The sequence below is a fragment of the Arvicola amphibius genome, chromosome 15 (genome assembly GCF_903992535.2).
Source record: "Arvicola amphibius chromosome 15, mArvAmp1.2, whole genome shotgun sequence".
NCBI lineage: Eukaryota > Metazoa > Chordata > Mammalia > Rodentia > Cricetidae > Arvicola > Arvicola amphibius.
Window position 1 is genome coordinate 45647701 of NC_052061.1, and position 18780 is coordinate 45666480.

Here is an 18780-nt window from a genome sequence, read left to right on the forward strand (position 1 = left end):
TCAAAAAAAAAAGAAAAAAAAAGAGTGGACGCAATGGGACGCAATGATAGAAAATACCAGTATTAACCACATATGTGTGCAAACTACACATACACTCTGTGAGTTCGAGACCAGCCTGATCTACAAGAGCTAGCTCCAGGACAGGCTCTAAAGCTGCAGAGAAACCCTGTCTCGAAAAAAAACAAAACAAAAAAAAAACCCAAAAAATAATAAAAAAGAAAAATGTTATTTCTAAATAGATGTGTCAATAATAGCCAATGACTACACATGAACCCACATGCCCCCAGAAGAAGGAATAGGAGCAGAATCTATGCGTGCAGAGAAAAGCTGAGTACCTGTGGACACCCTGCGAGAGCGGTGTGACACCCTGCATGCTGTCACTAACATGTACAGGAAGCACAGTCAGAGGGTACTGGGCATGTGACCGTTTCTGTAGAGTTCACATTGGAAAGAAAGCACTTTGGGTGGTCGGAGAGTAAGCATGGGGACTGATGCCATCTGTCTCATGATATGGAAACGGGTCACATGGGTAGGCATGTGTACTTGGGGTATGCACATGTCGCATACGTCTGCCCTGCTTTAACCAGAGACGCACAGCAAAAGTCCCAAGCTCCTCACCAGCCACACCGCTCTCTCCACAGATCGATGACCAGTGCGAGCTGAAAGCCATCGAAAGAGAAAAGTCTGTCACAGCCCTGCCACCCAGGGAAGCGTGCAAATGCAGCAAAGGAGATTTGGCCAGAGCCTTCCATGTAAGAACTGTGTTTTTGTCTGTGTTAATTACTTTTCTCATTTCCTTGACAAAATATGTCTCCTAAAAGCTGCTGGGGTTTCTGGTTCAAGGTGCAGTCTGGAATAGCCAGAAAGTCACATGACAGGAGGCAGCTGGTCTCCTGCATCTGCATTCAGGCAGCGGAGAGAACTGAATGCTGGTGCTTGGCTCGGCCCCCCACTCATGCCATGGTCACCCACATTCGGGCCAAAAGGCCAAAGGCTCTCAGGAAATGCCCGCAGAGACACATCTGGAAATGTGTTCATGGGGATTCTAATGCCTTTCGGGTTCATGAGATAAGCCATCACACCTGACAACATCGTCAGGCAGTTTGTGGATTAAGAGAAAGTCCCACAAAGCTGTTCATGTAGAATGATTCGGATCTCCACACAGAAGCTCAGCGGTGCTGCTGTCCTTGGACCCAGACCCTGTGGTCCCTGCTAGAGGCCAAGCGTCCTTCTACCCACAGGTCCTTTGGCAGGCAAAGAATGGCGAGAACCTGAGTGAGTGACCAGCACTGTTAGGACGACACGTGGCCAGGGCTCCTCCAGGCTTTTGTCATCAGGGCTCAAACTGTTTCCCACGCCTGCCTCCCACTTTTCATCTTTTATGACATGGAGATGCAGTTACAGACATCAAATTCTCACGAGTGCCCGAGGGAATTAGAATTTATGAGCCTTGCAGGAGAAAAGCCAGCCCTGACCTAGGAGTCTGCCCTCTGGGGCCACAGGATGGAGCCAGCAGCATATCTTTAGATTATGTTACACCAAGCAGAAATGGTGATATATATATATGTGTGTGTGTGCATGTGTGTGCGCACACGTGCATGGGTATGTTGTATGCGTGTGCATGTACATTTGTATGCATGTGCATGCATAAATGTATTACATGGGCATATGTGTATCTTTGCAAGGATATTGAGGTATGTGCATATGTGTATGCATGTATACATTTGGGGGATATATGTGCTTAGGTATATGTATTGCATGTACACATGTGTACATGTATATTATGTACATGAGTATGTTTGTGCATATATACATTACATGGTCATGTGTGTGTCTGGAGGGGTGTGAGGAATATGTGTGTGCATGGATGAACGTGGGTATGTACATACTCATAGCTCATCCTGCTTTGGGAAATGAAACATGCAGCAGGGAAACGGCACGTGTACCATGACAGGCCTTAAGAATGACCTAAAGAGTCCACCGCAACTCCTGCTTCTTGGTGAGAAGGGGAGGAAGGTCTTTTTCCTTATTCAGATGTTTCCCAGGCTAGATAACGAGCTCCGCCCTCCTGTCCTCCTGAGAATCCCGCTCTAGCTCCCCTCCCACTCCTGCAGCCCTGGGCAGCTTTCTCCATAAGTCGCACATGAGCACAGAGCTTCCTGACATGATGATCGACACTGAAGTTGGTTGTGCCTACTGATTTTGTTCACTAAGGGCCTGGAATAGTATCTGTCATGGGGTGTATGATACGGTCACATCGGCCACTCCAGTCTCCCAGGGAAGGCCTATTTTGTTTTTAAGATGTAATTTGATGATAACAAGATACACAACGTAAGCCATTTTTGGTTTGCTGTTTGGGTTTAGGTTGTGTTTTTGTTTTAAGGTAAGATTTTGGTATGTAGCCCAGGCTGGCCTTGACCTTCACAACCCTGTCTCAGCTTTCCAAGCATGGCAGTCACAGGCATACCCTCTATACCTGGCATTCTTAACCATTTATGGGTTTGGTTTTTTTGTTTTTTTTTGTTTTTTTTTTTTTTGGTGTCTGAGACAGGGTCTCATGTAGCCCAGGCTGCCTCAAACTCATTCTGTAGTTGATGCTGTCCTTGAACTTCTGACCTTCCTGCCTTAGCTTCCCAAATATTTGGATCACAGGTATGCATCACAAGCCCAGGATTTATTAACTTTTTTTTTCTGGTTTTTTTGAGACAGGGTTTCTCATAGCTTTGGAGCCTGTCCTGGAACTCACACTGTAGACCAGGCTGGTCTCAAACTCACAGAGATCCGTCTGTCTCTGTCTCCTGAGTGCTGGGATTAAAGGCGGCATTACCTGCAGCTTTTCTTTTTAAAGAAAAGACTCTGTTTCTGCCTGTCTACTCTCCCATCTCCAGTTGGATTTGCTGACACCATGGGTCAAGGCCATTGTGTGTTGATCTGTGGGCTTATTGAAAAATAAAGGTTTTGTTTTCCTCTCTGCCCCATCAGAGCTGGTATCTCCTCCTCCACGGACAAGCCCGTTTTCCTAGTTCCCCTAGATGTTGGCTCTCACCTGGTACCCGTGACTTGTTTCTTTGGTCCTTGCTGGGCCCAGTGTGCTCACCCTACATCCCCTATCTCCTTTCAGGTGGACCTGGACAGTGGCCTGTCAGAGATGGCCGTGGCCCAGCGCAGGCTGGTCCATGGCTGGAATGAGTTTGTCACTGATAACGCTGAGCCTGTGTGGAAGAAGTACCTGGATCAGGTAGGTTCAGGATGTCTTCCTCTGTGTTCAGTAAGGGCTCTAGCCAGGAAGGGCAAGTCAAGCAATCATTCTTTAAATATTGATCCTGGGTGTCCTTGGACAGGTCCCTATTGGGGTGTGGGGTGAATGAGTTTCTAGATAAACAATCTTGCCCTTTGGATGCTCTGAGCCTCCAAGAGGAACCCTGCATAGGTGACTAAAGATAGAGGTAGTCATGACCCTGACTAGCAATGACGGGTCCTAGGGATGCTTGCCACAGGCCAGGTACCATGCTGAACAGTAAAGAAATAAGTAGTGCCAATTTATTTTATCATCCCCCTAAAGCCATTTGCAAAGGGAGAGAACGTGGCAAAGAAGCAGGAAGTCTTTGCTTGGCAAAGGCTTTGCATGGCACATAGCTTTGCCAGAGGAAGCCAATAGAGACACGGATGTCCTGGCAAACAGGCGTTTCAGAAGGCCAAGGAAGAAACAGTTGAGTAGACCTGTGCCTCACGTCACTAAAAGTCAGGCTGGGGAAACAGCTCAGTCAGTAGAGTTTGTGCCAAATGAACACACGCTACCTTTTTTTTTTAAATTTATTTTGTATACAATGTTCTGTCTGTGTGTATGCCTGCAGGCCAGAAGAGGGCACCAGACCTCATTACAAATGGTTGTGAGCCACCATGTGGTTGCTGGGAATTGAACTCAGGACCTTTGGAAGAGCAGGCAATGCTCTTAACGGCTAAGCCATCTCTCCAGCCCCCAAGACCCTACCTTTTAAAAGCTGAATTTGGTGGGCTGCATTTGGAATCCCAGTACCAGGGAGGTGGAGACAGGTGAATCCAGCCAGCCTAGCCTGCTTGGCTGGTTCCAGACTAGTAAAAGACACTATCTCAAAAAGTAAGGTGGAAGCCAGGCGGTGGTGGCGCATGCCTTTAATCCCAGCACTTGGGAGGCAGAGGCAGGCGGATTTCTGAGTTCGAGGCCAGCCTGGTCTACAAGAGCTAGTTCCAGGACAGGCTCTAGAAACTACAGGGAAACCCTGTCTCGGAAAAAAAAAAAAAGTAAGGTGGACAGATCCAAGGAACGAACCCAGGTTGACCCTGACCCTGGCCACACATATGCGCGCGCGCGCGCACACACACACACACACACACACACACACACGCACACGCACACTCACACACACGCATGCAGACACATGTGAGCGCACACACATGCATGCACACAGACACACGCACACACGCATGCACGCACATGCACATTTTCACGCTTCCCTGTGGTTTGGAATTTCCCTGTGGTTTGCTCATCTTGGGTGCAAGGGCCCAAAGTCACCCAGATATGGGCTGTGATGTAGCCTGCCCCTGAGCGCACACCCATCTCAGCTGCCAATCAATCTCCACTCATTTCCCAGTGCCCCTCATTGACTGTTTGGCTTGTAGGTAGCAGGGTAGCTCTGACCCAGTCCAGAAGGTTCCTGAAATTCCATTGCTTAAGCAGTGAAGTCTCCCGGAAGTTAAGACCTAAGGATGGAGGCTCAGACCAGTGGGGTCAGGCAGCTCTGCCCCATTGGCATTCTGCCTTCTTTTCCTCTGGGGCCCTCCTTCAACCTCTGCCCTGCCTAAGCCACTTGGAGACTCTGCTTGCACACTGAAGGCCCCCTGCAGCACTGGTCAGGACCCCCTGACTGTGGGGTACCCTCTTATCTGCCTCCTCCTGTGACTGGTGGGCTGGCTGCTGAGTCTCAGAAGGGATATAAATAAGACCCACTCATTTAAGGGTGGTAGGTCCCCTTAATAGCTTGTGAAAGTCTGTGGAGCACGGAGCGGTCTACAGAGAAGACACTTGTATCCTGTGGCATTGCTCTTAGGGAGAAGGCTGCAGCCTTCTGCATGAATCTATCTGTGCTCTGGAATAGGTCCTGGGCTTTGTGGGGAGAGGGTCCTTTCTCCTCACCAGCAGACCCCACCCCATGTGTCTCAGACCCAAGAGATGGAGCTTGCAAGCACCCCACTGTGTGGTGGTATTCTCTCTAAAAGAACGACCCATTCCCATCCCTTTCTGTCCCTCCTCTCTAGTGCTCTGGCAAGGAGGATGAGAAACTTCTTGGTGGTAAAGAGCCATTCCTGGAGCTGTATAGCCACCATTTCTCCCTTCCACCAATACCAAATATCACTGCATCCGTTGGATCATGGCCAATGGGCACTTACTAAGCCCTGGTCAAGCTACCCTCACTGACATGATTTTTAAGAGCCAGGAGAAACTGGGCACGGAGACTCAGATATGTAATCCCAGCACTCAGAAACTAAGGCAGAAGGATGACTGTGAGTTCTGGATTAGTCTGTGCTACATATTAAGATGATGACTCAGGAAACTTAAAATAGCCAGGCATGGTGTGGATGCCTGTGACCGCAGCACTTGGGACATGAAAAGAGTTCAAGCCCATCCTTGACCAGGTAGCAAGTTTAAGGAGCCCCTATCTCAAAAACAAAATGAAAGAGAAAGACAGGAGAGCGTGAGGGAAGGGGAAAGGAAAAAAGCCTGTCCACACCCTGCGAAACAGAAGTCCGAGATGGCTCCAGGTTGTCCGTGAGCCAGTGGTGGAGACAGGCAAGAGAAGCCAGATTTCTTGAGTTCTCATCCACCACACCATGCCCCTGGACTCCAAACTGGGTCCTGAAAAGACTGCCACATCCAGGGCAGGCAGGGTCTGTGACATCAGGACGGCCATCTCCCAACTGTCCAGTAGGGATGAGTTGCTAGACTCAAAGGCAGCCCTAACCCAAAACCAAAATGTCTCTGAGCCTCCTGATGTTGAAGAGTTGAGATTTTTGCTAGAACCAAGTCTGGGCTGCTGCCAAGCTGCCCCAACCCACTGGGTCCTTCCACAGGTGATAAACACATGTCCTCTCCAGGGGTGAGGATGAGGTTCGGTCCTTTACCACCACACACTAAAGTGCTTCTCTCAAGCTGTGGCACACACACCTTGGGCCTTGTTTCCTTTTGCACCTTAGCCACTGGGAAGCTCAGAGGCAGAGATTTGCTTGTCAGTCCTTCAGTGCTCTCCCTGATCTCCTCGGTTCTGATCTTTGACTCTGTCTGAGTTTGTACTCCTTTTCGATTCTCTGTTAACTTGAGTCATCATGACGTAAAGGGGTGATAGACAGTAGCCATCAGAAGTTCTCTGGAGAAATCTTTGGAACTTCTGACCCTATATGACATGTGTCCGTGTGTGGGGGTTAGAGGTCAACCTAAGAGGAACATCACTAGAGTCCCCAGAGGTTATCACAGGAGCGGGGTGATTGTGGCACACAGGGTTGGGGTCTGTGATGCCAAGAGAGGAGCATTTGGCAATGTAGCCAGGATTGACATCCACCATGCATTCCTAAGCTAATGGGTGAGGTGTGGCCAGGCAAGACAAGAACTCAGAGACCAGGCCGGGTCTGGATGGGGCAGAGTCACGATCAGCCCAGAAGGCTGTCAACAGTGGGCTTTCCTACAGAGGAGGAATACCAGATAGAGTAGCCTCCCTTCCTAAGCTGGAAGCCCGGCCTCATGTGAAGGTCTGAGCTGCCCAGCAGCTGCAGGTAGGAGCCTATTCCGGCCTTTGTGAAATTGAGACCTGCCCTGTTGTTCACCTTCCAGTTCAGGAACCCCCTGATCCTGCTGCTGCTGGGCTCGGCCGTGGTCAGCGTCCTCACCAAGGAGTATGAGGATGCCATCAGCATCGCCCTGGTGAGTGACTGGCAGTCTCAGCCCCTGGACAGGGATGCCCAGGGCGGGCCATGGCTCTGCAGCCAGTTGTTTTTTAAAACATGTTATGGTTTGTGTATGTGTGTATGCACAAGTTCCAGAACAGCCAGGGCTACATAAAAAGAGACTGCTCAAAAACAAAGATTGATGGTTTTATACTGAAGAATTCCATGGGATTTTTGCACACTCGTTTGATCACCTCTGATCAGTTCAAAAATATTTTCATTGCCCTTCAAAAAAAAAAAAAAACAGTGCCAACCGGGTGGTGGTGGTGCACACCTTTAATCCCAGCACTTGGGAGGCAGAGGCAGGCAGATCTTTGTGAGTTTGAGGCCAGCCTGGTCTACAAGAGCTAGTTCCAGGACAGGCTCCAAAGAAAAGAAACTTGGTGCCATCAACAGTCATTTTGCATTCCCACCCCCACCCCCACCCCTGTGCAGCAGCCCCAGTGGCCTCTGCCCCTTACATCTCTCTGGGTTTAATCACATCTGTGACCCTGCAGATTATTTGGACAGCTCTTGCTGCTCTCTACCTCTCCATAGGCGTGGCCCATCCCACCCGGGGTGTGAATGCCTGGGGCAGAGTCACACCTGCAGGTGTAGGACAGGCCTGTAGAGCTGATGGGTGAACATGTCTGTTGTTGCACGGTGCCCTGACAAAAGTGTGTCTGCAGAAAAATCTAGAAAGGCTTTTCTTATGTTGGGCCGGGGACACTTGGCTGCTTGCCGAGTTTCTTTACAGAGCACCTGTCTTGCAAAGAGAGCTGGCAATGTGTTCTCTTGGTGGTGCTGGGGATCGAACAAAGCACCTCACACATGGAGGGCAAGTGCTCTACCCCTGAGCCAGGCCCCCAGCACTCACTGGGTGATCCTAGGCAGGGGCTCTAGCCCTGAGGCCCTGCCCTCCCACCACACACACACACACACACACACGCACAGTCCTCTCTTTAGAGGTTGAGATGTGGTCTTCCTAAGTTGCCCAGGCAGGCCTTCTGCCCCAGTCTCCTGAGCAGATTGGATTACAGCTTCACCTCAGGGCTTGGAGGGCAGTACACGTTCAGAGTCCCTGTGCTCCAGTAGTTGGCTCTGGCCTCACTCTCACCTGGAAGTCCTGCTTACATCCTCCCTTCCCGGAACCCTCTCTTCCAGGCCGTGCTGATCGTGGTGACTGTTGGCTTCATCCAGGTGTGTACATCCCGAGATCCCATCTGGGTGGGGTACCAGGGGCATGATGGGCACTTGTCGGGGTTCCCCCCTTTGAACAGCACATCTGATGTGCTTCCTGCCAGGAATACAGGTCGGAGAAATCTCTGGAAGAGCTGACCAAGCTGGTGCCTCCAGAGTGCAACTGGTAAGTGGGGGCTTCCACGGCAGGTGACAAGATCTCGTGTCTGCCCTGGTGGTGGCTTGCTATGTGGTCATAGACGGGAGGTGCCATCTCTCCCGGTCTCTGCTCTGGCAGCAGGGTCTAACTTGGGGTGTGTGACCTAGAGCTGCAGATGAAAGGGAAGAACCTGTAGAATAAAGCAGAAGCCTGAGGAGCTGGGCAGCAAGCATGGCGCTGGAGCAGAAGCCGAGAGCTTGTCTGTTGAGACAACAATTGTGAGGCAGAAAAAGAAAGAAAGAGCCAAGTGGGATGGCATGGGCTTTTAGAACTCCGCAGTGACACACCTCCTCCAACAAGAAAGACCACACCTCCTCCAACCAGACCACACCTCCTCCAGCAAGGCCACACCTCCTCCAACCAGACCACACCTCCTCCAGCAAGGCCACACCTCCTCCAACAAGGCCACACCTCCTCCAACCAGACCACACCTCCTCCAACCAGACCACACTTGCTCCAACCAGATCTCCTCCAACAAGCCCACACCTCCTCCAATAAGACCACACTTCCTCCAACAAGGCCACACCTCCTCCAACCAGACCACACCTCCTCCAACCAGACCACACTTGCTCCAACCAGATCTCCTCCAACAAGCCCACACCTCCTCCAATAAGACCACACTTCCTCCAACAAGGCCACACCTCCTCCAACCAGACCACACCTCCTCCAACCAGACCACACCTCCTCCAACAAGCCCACACCTCCTCCAACCAGACCACACCTCCTCCAGCAAGGCCACACCTCCTCCAGCAAGACCACACCTCCTCCAACAAGACCACACCTCCTCCAACAAGACCACACCTCCTAAGCCTTCCCAAACAGATCTATAAACTGGGACCAAACGTTCAAACATATTAAGACTGTAGGGGCCACAAGGGTGCTCTCTGGTTGGCTCAGTAGCTCTGGGCAGGTGACAACCTCTTGCCAATCTTTGCCCTGTAGCATCCCAGTGTCCATCAATGGTGTTTAAAGGGAAAATAACCAAAGCACCCATCTGTCCTTGACAGCGTTTCAACCTAGTGCAACATACAGCCATAAAAACTTCCAGAAGTGTCCTCTCACCCACCCTGCACAGTGTGGGGTCACTAGCCATGGGTGCCTAACAAGAACTCCAAATGTGGCCGAGTCGGGGAGTCCCCATTTTCTGTCATTTTATTTGGGTTTATTAAAGTGGGCATGTGTAGAAGGACCAGCGGGCCACTTCCTGCCACCTGGCCCCAGGCTGCCTGGCTAGCTTATGCCCCGAAATAACAACACACAAATTGTATTCTTTTAAACACTGTCTGGCCCATTAGCTCTAGCCTCTTACTGGCTACTCTCACATCTTGATTAACCCGTTTCTAATAATCTGTATAGCACCACGAGGTGGTGGCTTACCAGGAAAGATCCTAACCTGCGTCTGTCTCGGGTTGGAGAATCATGACAACTGCCTCACTGCCTTCTTCCTCCCAGCATTCTGTTCTGTCTTCCCTGCTTACCTATGTTCTGACCTATCAGGCCAAGCAGTTTTCTTTATTAACCAATGAAAGTAACACATAGACAGATGACCCTCCTACATCATTACATGTAGGCAAGATGGGACGCTTGGACAAAAAGGACTCTAAGTGCGTAAGGGGCCAACTTCAAAACTTTTTTTTACATTTACATATTTGTGTGAATGTAGCATGCCATGGTGTGTACAAGGTCAGAAGACAACTTCGGGGCGTCAGTTCTCTCCTGCCATGTGACTTCTAGGGGTCAAATGCACATGGTCAGGTTTGACCTTGCCGAGCCATCTCCCAGCTGGCTCTGGGGCCAGCTTTTAAGGACATTGCGCAGAATTCACAAGCCACCTCTGGTCTGTGAAGAGGCACAGGAAAGCCTGCCCTTCCCCCACCCACCAACCCAGCTGAGGGCCCTGAATATTGCAGAGTCCCCTCAGTGCCTGTGCCACTCAAAATGAGGGCTAGAGTCCCCGCGTGGCCTGAGACACAGCTACTCGGCTCAGCTCTGGACCCTGCGTGAAGTTTACAGGGACACCCGTGACATGAGCTGGGGCTGTAGGTGGGAAGAAAGCCCCATGGGTCATGGGTCTGGCTGGTCTCCTAAGGTGCCATCAGTTATGGGGGGTGAGAGAGGCAGATAGAGAGATGGAGGAAGGGGGGCATAGTCAGATGGAATGGGAGACATGTGCCCATAGGCAGGAGGAACATTCTAGAAGATGCAGAGAACTGTGACTATATCTGGGCTCACTGGTTGGAGAACGAGGCTTTCACAAACCCAGACAGGTGACATCAACAGCTGTGCAGCAGAAACGTGAACCATCTATGATGGTACCTGGACTTCAAGTTTAAACACTGAGTCTTGGCCTTTCAGTCATGGGGCATGTTACTCATGTCCCCAGAGGCCTCTCCAGACACAGTTTTCTTTTGGAAGCAGGGACACAGTGAGGTGCATAGCAGTGAGGTCATCCCTGTGGGAGGAGTGGGGAGGCTGCAGACCTCAGAGAGCTTAGGGTCCTTTGGTGAGTAGAGGTGGGGTAGTGAGCTGAGAGACTGGGTAACTGGCAAGCAGCTGGTGCTCCCCAGGTGATCACTGCCCCAAAACACATGCACCAACCAACAACAGCCACAGAGGAATTGCAGTGATGGGGGAGGGACAAGGACAGCTCCAAACAGCTCGTCAGACAGCCTTGATGTGATACCGGAGGAAGAGATGGCATTGGAGGAAGAGCCATGGAGCAGTGGGGTGTCCCTGGTGCTCTTGGCTACAAAGAATGGAAAACTTTTAATTGCTCAGGATACAAGGAAATGGCATTGTGTGGCAGCAAGAGATCAGAGTGAGGGTTGATTGACATGGTGCCATGAGGCGGCTCTTGCTTCCTTCCTCTGCCATCATCGGGTTGTTGGCATTTCACTTTGATTGGCTTTCCTTGTGGTGCCAAGATGGCTGCCGCAGCTCCAGACATCACAGACACAAAACTGTATAGGTCCTACTGAAGAGACTGTGGACAGGGCAAGGAAGCCTTTCTCGCAAGTTCCAGGCGAAATCTCACGTCTCATAAGCTGGAGCTCTGTGGCACATTCATGTCTAAGCCTGTCACAGGCAAGGAAGGAGCCACTCTGATGATCATACCCAGTTGGCCACTCACTAGCTAATTAAACATGTAGCTGTGGAGAAGGGTGAAGGCCTAAGCAGAATCATGTCCCCTGTCAGGATAACGGGGATACCTACCCTAACTGTCGAGGTCTATAAAGACTCTTAAGATCACAAAAGGGGTGTGTGCAAGACCTGAATGGGACCAGGAGTAGAGGGTCAGGTGGAAGATTTTTGTGGGGTTGCTTCCAAGGCTAAGAGAAGCCGCTAGAGCGTTTGGGGGGAATGAGGGGGTTGGTTTAGCTCTCCCTGGCTGCTGGCCTGTTGAACAGGAGGCCAGAGGGACTATAGGAGGAGGCACTACAGTCGGAACCTGTGCCCAGAGAGTTGTACATCATCCCGGGGCAGGAGGCTGTGCCTGAAGGAAGGCCAGGCTTCCCAGGCAATGCTGCTGCCCCCTGATGACATCTTTCCTTCCTGACTTCCAAGCCAGGGTGGTATGTTCTCTCAGAGTCCAAGCATGTTTTCCCAGGTGCCATTCAGAAGCCATAAAGCAGCTGGCCTCCACCGGTAGAGGCTTCTGGAGGCAGTAGCCTCATTTCTCAGGTGAGACCCGGAGTCTCTCGGGAGCCATCTGCCTTCCCAAGTATCTTGAGAAATGAGTTTAAAAAGCAGAACTGCAAAGTCTGGAGAGTTTGCCTGCAATGGAAACCCCAAACTGACCTCTAAATCCAGTTGTCAAAGGGAGTGAGGTGGGGCTCACCGTTCTGCTGCTTCTTCCACACAGCCTGAGGGATGGCAAGCTCCAACACATGCTCGCCCGAGACCTGGTTCCAGGAGACATCGTGTCCCTGTCCATTGGAGACCGGATCCCTGCCGACATCCGACTCACGGAGGTAAGCAACATGTAACAGCCGGTCCTGATGAGCAGGTGGGTGGAGTATGAGCATAAGACCCCCCAAAGTCACTGTTCCCAAGTGGCTTACCTTCTAAGAACAGAGGTGCCCAGGCTGTGTGGCTTCCGTTTCCACAGTCTGTTACCCACAGTCAACCGTGGCCCAAAAATATTAGTAATTTTTTTCACTCTTGAGGGAGAGTGAGAGAGACAGAGACAGAAAGAGAGACAGAGAGACGGAGAGAACACTTATTATAACTGATTCTTACAGTTGGGCACCCTCTGGGGAGCTGGGAACATGACCCCGTGGCTGAAGGGGACCACCAGCAAAGCCCTAACACATCTTGGTTAGGAGGAGCTTTGTGCGTATGTGTTCATTCTCATGTGTGTGCGTATGAGTGTGGAGGCTGGAGAGCCACCTTGGGTGTCATCTCTCGGGTACTGTCTATCTTGGTTTTTTGAGACAGTCTGTCACTGGCCCAGCGCTTGCCAAGTAGCCTCAACAGGCTGAACCAGTTAGCCCCGGGACCTGTCTCCATCTTCCTAGCTCTGGGTTTACTTACCACCACGCCCTGTTGCCATGGTCTCCACTTCCCCCTCCTCTTCCTCTTCTTCCTCCTCCTCTTCTCTTTTTTCTTCTCCCTGAACCGATCTAGGGCTCAGACCTTTACCAACTAAACTATCTCCCAGCCCTGGTTACATGGTTTATAGAGCAGGACCACAATGGCAAAATCATCCAGGGCAAGACTGGGGGAGACTTCATGGCAAGAAGGGAAAGTGAGGCAGAGAACCATCAAGTGCAGCCTTGAGATCTGGTTTGGCAACTCCTATGGGGCTGGCTCCTCCCACAGCCTAAGGGTTCAGACCTAGTTGTTACCACACCTAGGGCTGTGCGAGGTGATGCTGCTACAATTCTGGAGAAGGGCCCGGGTGACAGAGTCACCTGAGTGACACATTCTTCCAAGAACAGGAGAGCACTGTTTGGACTCTTAGTAAGCAGGTGGCTGAGGGAATCCTGAGGAGGCCATGCAGCAGGTCAGGAGTCGCGTCTGCTGCGAGCATTCTTGGGAGGCAAGGAGGCAGAGCCATGAGAGGAACTGCACGTAAGCCTGGTTTTGAACCCAGCACCTGAAATTCTACCTGGGTAACCTGGAGCTCTTTGCTTACCTTCTCTGCACTTCAGTTGTCCTATATGTAAAGCAGGAGTTAATAGCAGTCTGGGGCAGTTAGAAGCCTTAAAGAGCTTCATGCCTGCAGAACTGTGGGAACACTGACTGGCTCCTAAGAAACTCAGTGGGCGTATGGGACAAGAGAACCTTGGGCTTTAAATCCTAGCCCTGTGTCTCATGATATAACTGGCGTTTGTCCAGACTTCCCAGAGTTATTGTGCAGCCAGGCAATCTGCAACCGGTAAGGGCTCAGATACTGGCAGGTGATTTATGTTTCTGTAGCCCTGAGTAGACCATAGGCCTCTAGATCAGTTGAAGCCTCTAACTACTGCTACTGGCTCTTGAGGCCTCGGATCCATTTCAGTAACACCCTGGGCATATCGACAGCGCGAGAGTAACACCATCATGCCCCACACATCTCCCTGTTGGCATTTTGCAACTCCCTGGGACAATCAATAGCTTTGTTTATCCACAGCAAAACATCTTTATTGACAATTAAGCTCCGAGACTCAGGAGTGGCCAGCCCCGAATACCGAGTTCCGGGCACAGGAGGCTCACGAGCCTGAGGACAGGACCCACAATAGTCCATGCATGGCTGCATGGGGTCACAAAGCCTTACCTTCTGGTCCCCTGAGTGGGAACAAAGGCAAAAGTTCTTGGCTGTTCTTTCCCCTGTAGAGACTAAAATGAAGATAATTAAATAGAGTTGTCGGAACTCCAAGCAAGCTCTGCCAAGGGGTCCTAGCACTGGGAACAGACATACGGGGGAAGAGGGAGAGAGGGAACAGGAGCACACATGTGGCCTGGTAAGGGAGGGAGTCTCCGTGGACCCCATCCTTCAGCACAGCCACCTTTGTTATGCTGGGGTTATGCTCATTCCTGTGAGATTGTGCCCTCCTCCCCACAACTACCAGCCCCCCCCCCCCATTCAGATGCTCTGTCCAGGGCTCCTGGGAAGCGACCACTGTTTATGGTCGCACACTGCAAATTGCATTCTAGGTCTCCAGAGCCGTGTGCACAGTGGTGGCCCACTAGACTTGGCCCCCCAGTATCGCTACAGCCATCTTGGGTTGGCCAGCATACTCTGTGATGTGGGCTCAAACTGAAGTTCCCATAAGGGCACATTTTGTCGGAGTGTTTTCCCGGCGTTAACACAGTGTGGCTATGTTTGTACTTAAGGAACCTGCTGACAGCGTGGGAAACCCTCTTATCATCCCCTGGTGGCCTATAGGACTCTTAGCCTCCTGAGGGTGCACTCAGGGTAGCTTTCTACCTAGGCTGTGAGGCACGAATCTGCTGTCCCTACCCCCTTTCTACATTGCCCTTCTAGGTCCCTCCTGCCTGTCAGACACCAGCAGGTGCTGTAACAAAGCCCAAGTCCGAGTCCAGGCAGTCAGAGTCCAGGCAGATCGTGCTCTCTCCCAGTTCGAGAGACCAGCAATTTTCCAGTGATGGGAGGTGCCAGTCCATGACTCCTGCCAACCCTTAGCCACTCTCTGATCATTTATTCTCCCCAAGTATCTTGGGGTACTATTGCCCCCACTCTCTCGGAGCATCACCTCCCAATTTCAGAGTGCCCGTTACACCTGACAAGTTGCTCCGCTAAATAGGGTGCTGTACCTGCTTTTCTGAAGATAGGGATATGAATGCCTTGGGAGGATTCACACCCAAGACCCTTCTTTGAGCTCTTCTTTCCATCCCTGGGCCTCTCCCTTACGCCTCTGGCACCGAGACAGGGACCTAGGGCCTCGTGCATGCTAAGCCCACACTTACCACTGAGTTACATCTCCTGCCTTTGTTTTGCTTTTATTTTGAGACAGGTTTCACTAAGTTGTCCAGGCTAGCTTTGAATTTTTGGTCCTCCTGCCTCAGCCTCCCAAGTTCTAAATGGTTGACTGGTGATCTAAGGTGTCTATGCACGGGGCACTGTGCTGGGTGGCAGGCCAAGCTGATCTAAGGTGTCTATGCACGGGGCACTGTGCTGGGGGGCAGGCCAAGCTGATCTAAGGTGTCTATGCATGGGGCACTGTGCTGGGTGCCAAGGATACTACAGAGAACAGACCTGACCCTGAGCATGGGTTTAGCGCCCAGAGCAACAGGTCTGAGCCTGTCCTTGCAGGTAGCTGTTCAGTGATGGTCAGGAAAGAATGCTGGAAAGTCCTGGGGACCCCAGACACCAGGACTGCCTGCGGAGGGCAGGAAGGGCTCCCTGGAAACAACCACTTTGGGGCTAACCTTGAGGTCAAATGAATAGGAATTAGCTGTTTGGGGCACAAAAGGCCCAAGCTACAACCCAGGCCTGACCTACACACCAGGGACACTGTCGTCTCCACGCAGGGGCCTTGTCTGCTGCTAGGTCTGTGTCCCTGTGTCCCTGTGTCCCTGTATGCTGCCCCCCATGGACTTGGGCTTCACATCCTGAGATCTCAATTCAAGTCTGTCCATCCTCCCAGCCTCCTTTTAGGGCTTTCTCTCTGCCCTGTATCTTCACCTGCTGAGCCATCTCGCTGGCCCTGTTCCACCCTATTAACACCACCCAGAGGGAACTGAATAGCAGCACATAGACTCCTGGAGATGCTCACTCCGTATAGAGTAGAGCCTTCGTATACTACGCTACATGGCTCCCACAGTTGTGGGAAGCGGGTCCAGGTGCTTGGAGAGGCAAAGATGCATTCCAAGGAGCAGATGAGTTAGTGTGTTTTCTGGTGATTCTCATGTTGCAAATAGCATTAAACAGGGCGTGAGACTTAAGAGTCTTCCTGGAGGGACCTGGAGTTCTAAGCTTTTTTGGTTCTGTGATCCTGAATCTGGGTTTCCAAGGTTCCTTCCTCCTTGACATGTTACAGGGCTTTTGGTACTGTTGCAAGCCTCAAGACTTCTGAAGGGCAAGAGGGCATCTCAGAGTTTCACCTTTGTTCCCCAGGTCACAGACCTCCTGGTGGATGAATCCAGTTTCACAGGAGAAGTGGAGCCCTGCAGCAAAACAGACAGTCCATTGGTGACCAGTGGAGATCTCAGCACCCTGAGCAATGTGGTCTTCATGGGGACGCTGGTGCAGTGCGGGAAGGGTCAGGTAAGCAGAGCCTGAGGTGCTGGCCCTGCAGCTCCAGGCCCCGTGTTACCTCCGTCTCTCTTCCACACAGGGAGTTGTGATCGGAACTGGGGAACAGTCTCAGTTTGGAGAAGTATTCAAGATGATGCAGGCAGAAGAGGTGAGGACAGCAGGGCCGTGGGCGGACACTGTTTTCATGGGGGTTGTTCTAAGCCAGGGTCAGCCCTGCTCACCTCCGGAAAGTTGGAGGCCACAGGAAATAGGAGCAGGCTTTGTGTTTTTAATTTGAAGACGTCAGCATGTGTGCCAGGCATGTGTGCCAGTAGCTCAGGGTAAGGGCACTTACTGCCAAGCCTGATGACTTGAGATTGATCCCAGGAGCCCATGCATGAGAAAGACAGAACAACTCCCAAAGCTGTCCTCAGAACCCCATGTGTGCCCCCAAAAAAACAAAACTTACCATTTTATTAAATATATATGCATGTGTACCCCACATAGTCATCGCTTAGAACAGTCAAAAGAGTCATGGGTCCTAACACACCGTTTTCATTCCGTGCCCTGCCCCCACCTACAGACACCTAAAACTCCTCTGCAGAAGAGTATGGATAAGTTGGGCAAGCAGCTGACTATCTTTTCCTTCGGCATCATTGGTGAGTGACGTCATTTCCTGCTGGGTTCTGGAGAGGAGGCTGTGCTGGTGAAATTTCAGGGACTCGACTTCGGGTACCATACGATCGTTACTGGGGAAACTGGGGCCCCTTCTTTGAGTTCTCAGTCTCATTAATAAAAGAATTTTTAAACGAGCTTGGGAGGGAGCTTGGGGACATTTTTATTAGAGTTTGAAAGAAAGCAATAGGGCATCTTCCGGGGGAAAGGAAGGCAGAAATAGATACCTTTCTAGAGTTAGACCCAAAGCACTGGAGAAAATGTTTTGGCTTTGGCCAGTACCACTACCCCCCACCAAAAGAGATAGAAAAGAATACAAAGTTAGGACTCAGAAATGTGGCCATCTTGGAATTGTTTGGTGAGGCTCTGGGAAGGATAGGGCAGGTTTTCCAGGGAGGAAAAGTACATTATGTCCTTAAGGGGATAATTATTCCTCCCACCTCCTTAGAATGACTTCAGGTAAATGAGCCTCCCTGAGGGCGGTCTCTAGCTGGTGATTGACAGACCCTGACGGACTACCTCCTGGGGTGGGGAAAGATGGGATATAGAGGGACAATGGCCTGTGATGTTCTCACCTTTGGAGTAGATCAGAAAAAGGTAGAGCCATTAGGAAGAGACCCATCCTTGACTGTTCCAGCTCCCATAACTACACTGTGAGTGGTGTGACCCAAATTAGGGAAGGCACCTGCTGAGAGTGCCAGGTTCATGGGTATTGGAACAAAGAACTGGACCAGAGGCTTGTGGGTGGTGAGGGAAATAGAATATTTTACTCAGGAAGAGAAAGGAATGGTGGAGAATGGATTGGTTAGGAGAGCAACAACAGGGTCTAGACTCAAGCCCTGACTCATTCCATAGTCCCTACCTGCTATAGGACATTTACACAGAGCCCCTCTCTGGGAGATCTTGCACACGCTCTGTGTCGTTACCTGCAGCCCTGGCAGGAAGGGGTTTCCAGTCTTTCTAACTGGCCTAACAGCTCTAGAGATCTGCCTTTCTCTGCCCCACAGTGCTGGAATTAAAAGCACAGGCAGCCATACCCAAATTTTTCTGTGGGATGGGTGCTCGGGGTTCGAACTCAGATCTTCATGCTTGCAGACTTGTCAACAAGATGAAACTTCTAAAAAGGAAAAAAAAAAGGTGATGGAGGCCAGGCATGTTGACATACATCTCTAATCCCATCACCACTCAGAGGCAGAGGCAGGCAGATCTCTGTGGGTTTGGGGACAGCCTGGTTGACATAGTGAGTTCCAAGCCAGCCAGAACTACACTGTGAGAAGCTGACCCAACAAATAGATGATGTTGGACCTGGGAGTTGAAAGGTTTGTGAAGTGCTTGCCTTGTAAGCATGAGGACCTGAGTTCAATCCCAGAACTCATTTAAAAAGCCAGGTGTGGGCCACTGAGCTGGGTCAGTGAGTAAAGATACTGGCCACCAAGTACAATGGTGATTCCAACTCAGCTCCTGGAACCCACAAGGTAGAAAGAGAATTGACTCCTGCAGGTTGTCCTCTGACCGCCACACGTATGGCATGGCATGTGCACACAAACATGCACATACACAAACAGATACA

The 18780-nt window shown here is 51.0% G+C and overlaps 1 protein-coding gene across 1 annotated transcript in view; it reads left to right on the forward strand.

The window, feature by feature from the left end:
• Window positions 1–18780, forward strand: part of Atp2c2 (ATPase secretory pathway Ca2+ transporting 2) — a 57646-nt gene that overhangs the window by 17342 nt on the left and 21524 nt on the right. Inside the window, exons 2-10 of the mRNA XM_038312839.1 lie at window positions 642–752; window positions 3122–3238; window positions 6863–6952; window positions 8119–8154; window positions 8259–8320; window positions 12216–12324; window positions 16416–16565; window positions 16636–16704; window positions 17119–17194. Coding sequence (XP_038168767.1) covers window positions 642–752; window positions 3122–3238; window positions 6863–6952; window positions 8119–8154; window positions 8259–8320; window positions 12216–12324; window positions 16416–16565; window positions 16636–16704; window positions 17119–17194 — 820 coding nt within the window. The remainder of the gene's footprint in view (window positions 1–641; window positions 753–3121; window positions 3239–6862; window positions 6953–8118; window positions 8155–8258; window positions 8321–12215; window positions 12325–16415; window positions 16566–16635; window positions 16705–17118; window positions 17195–18780) is intronic.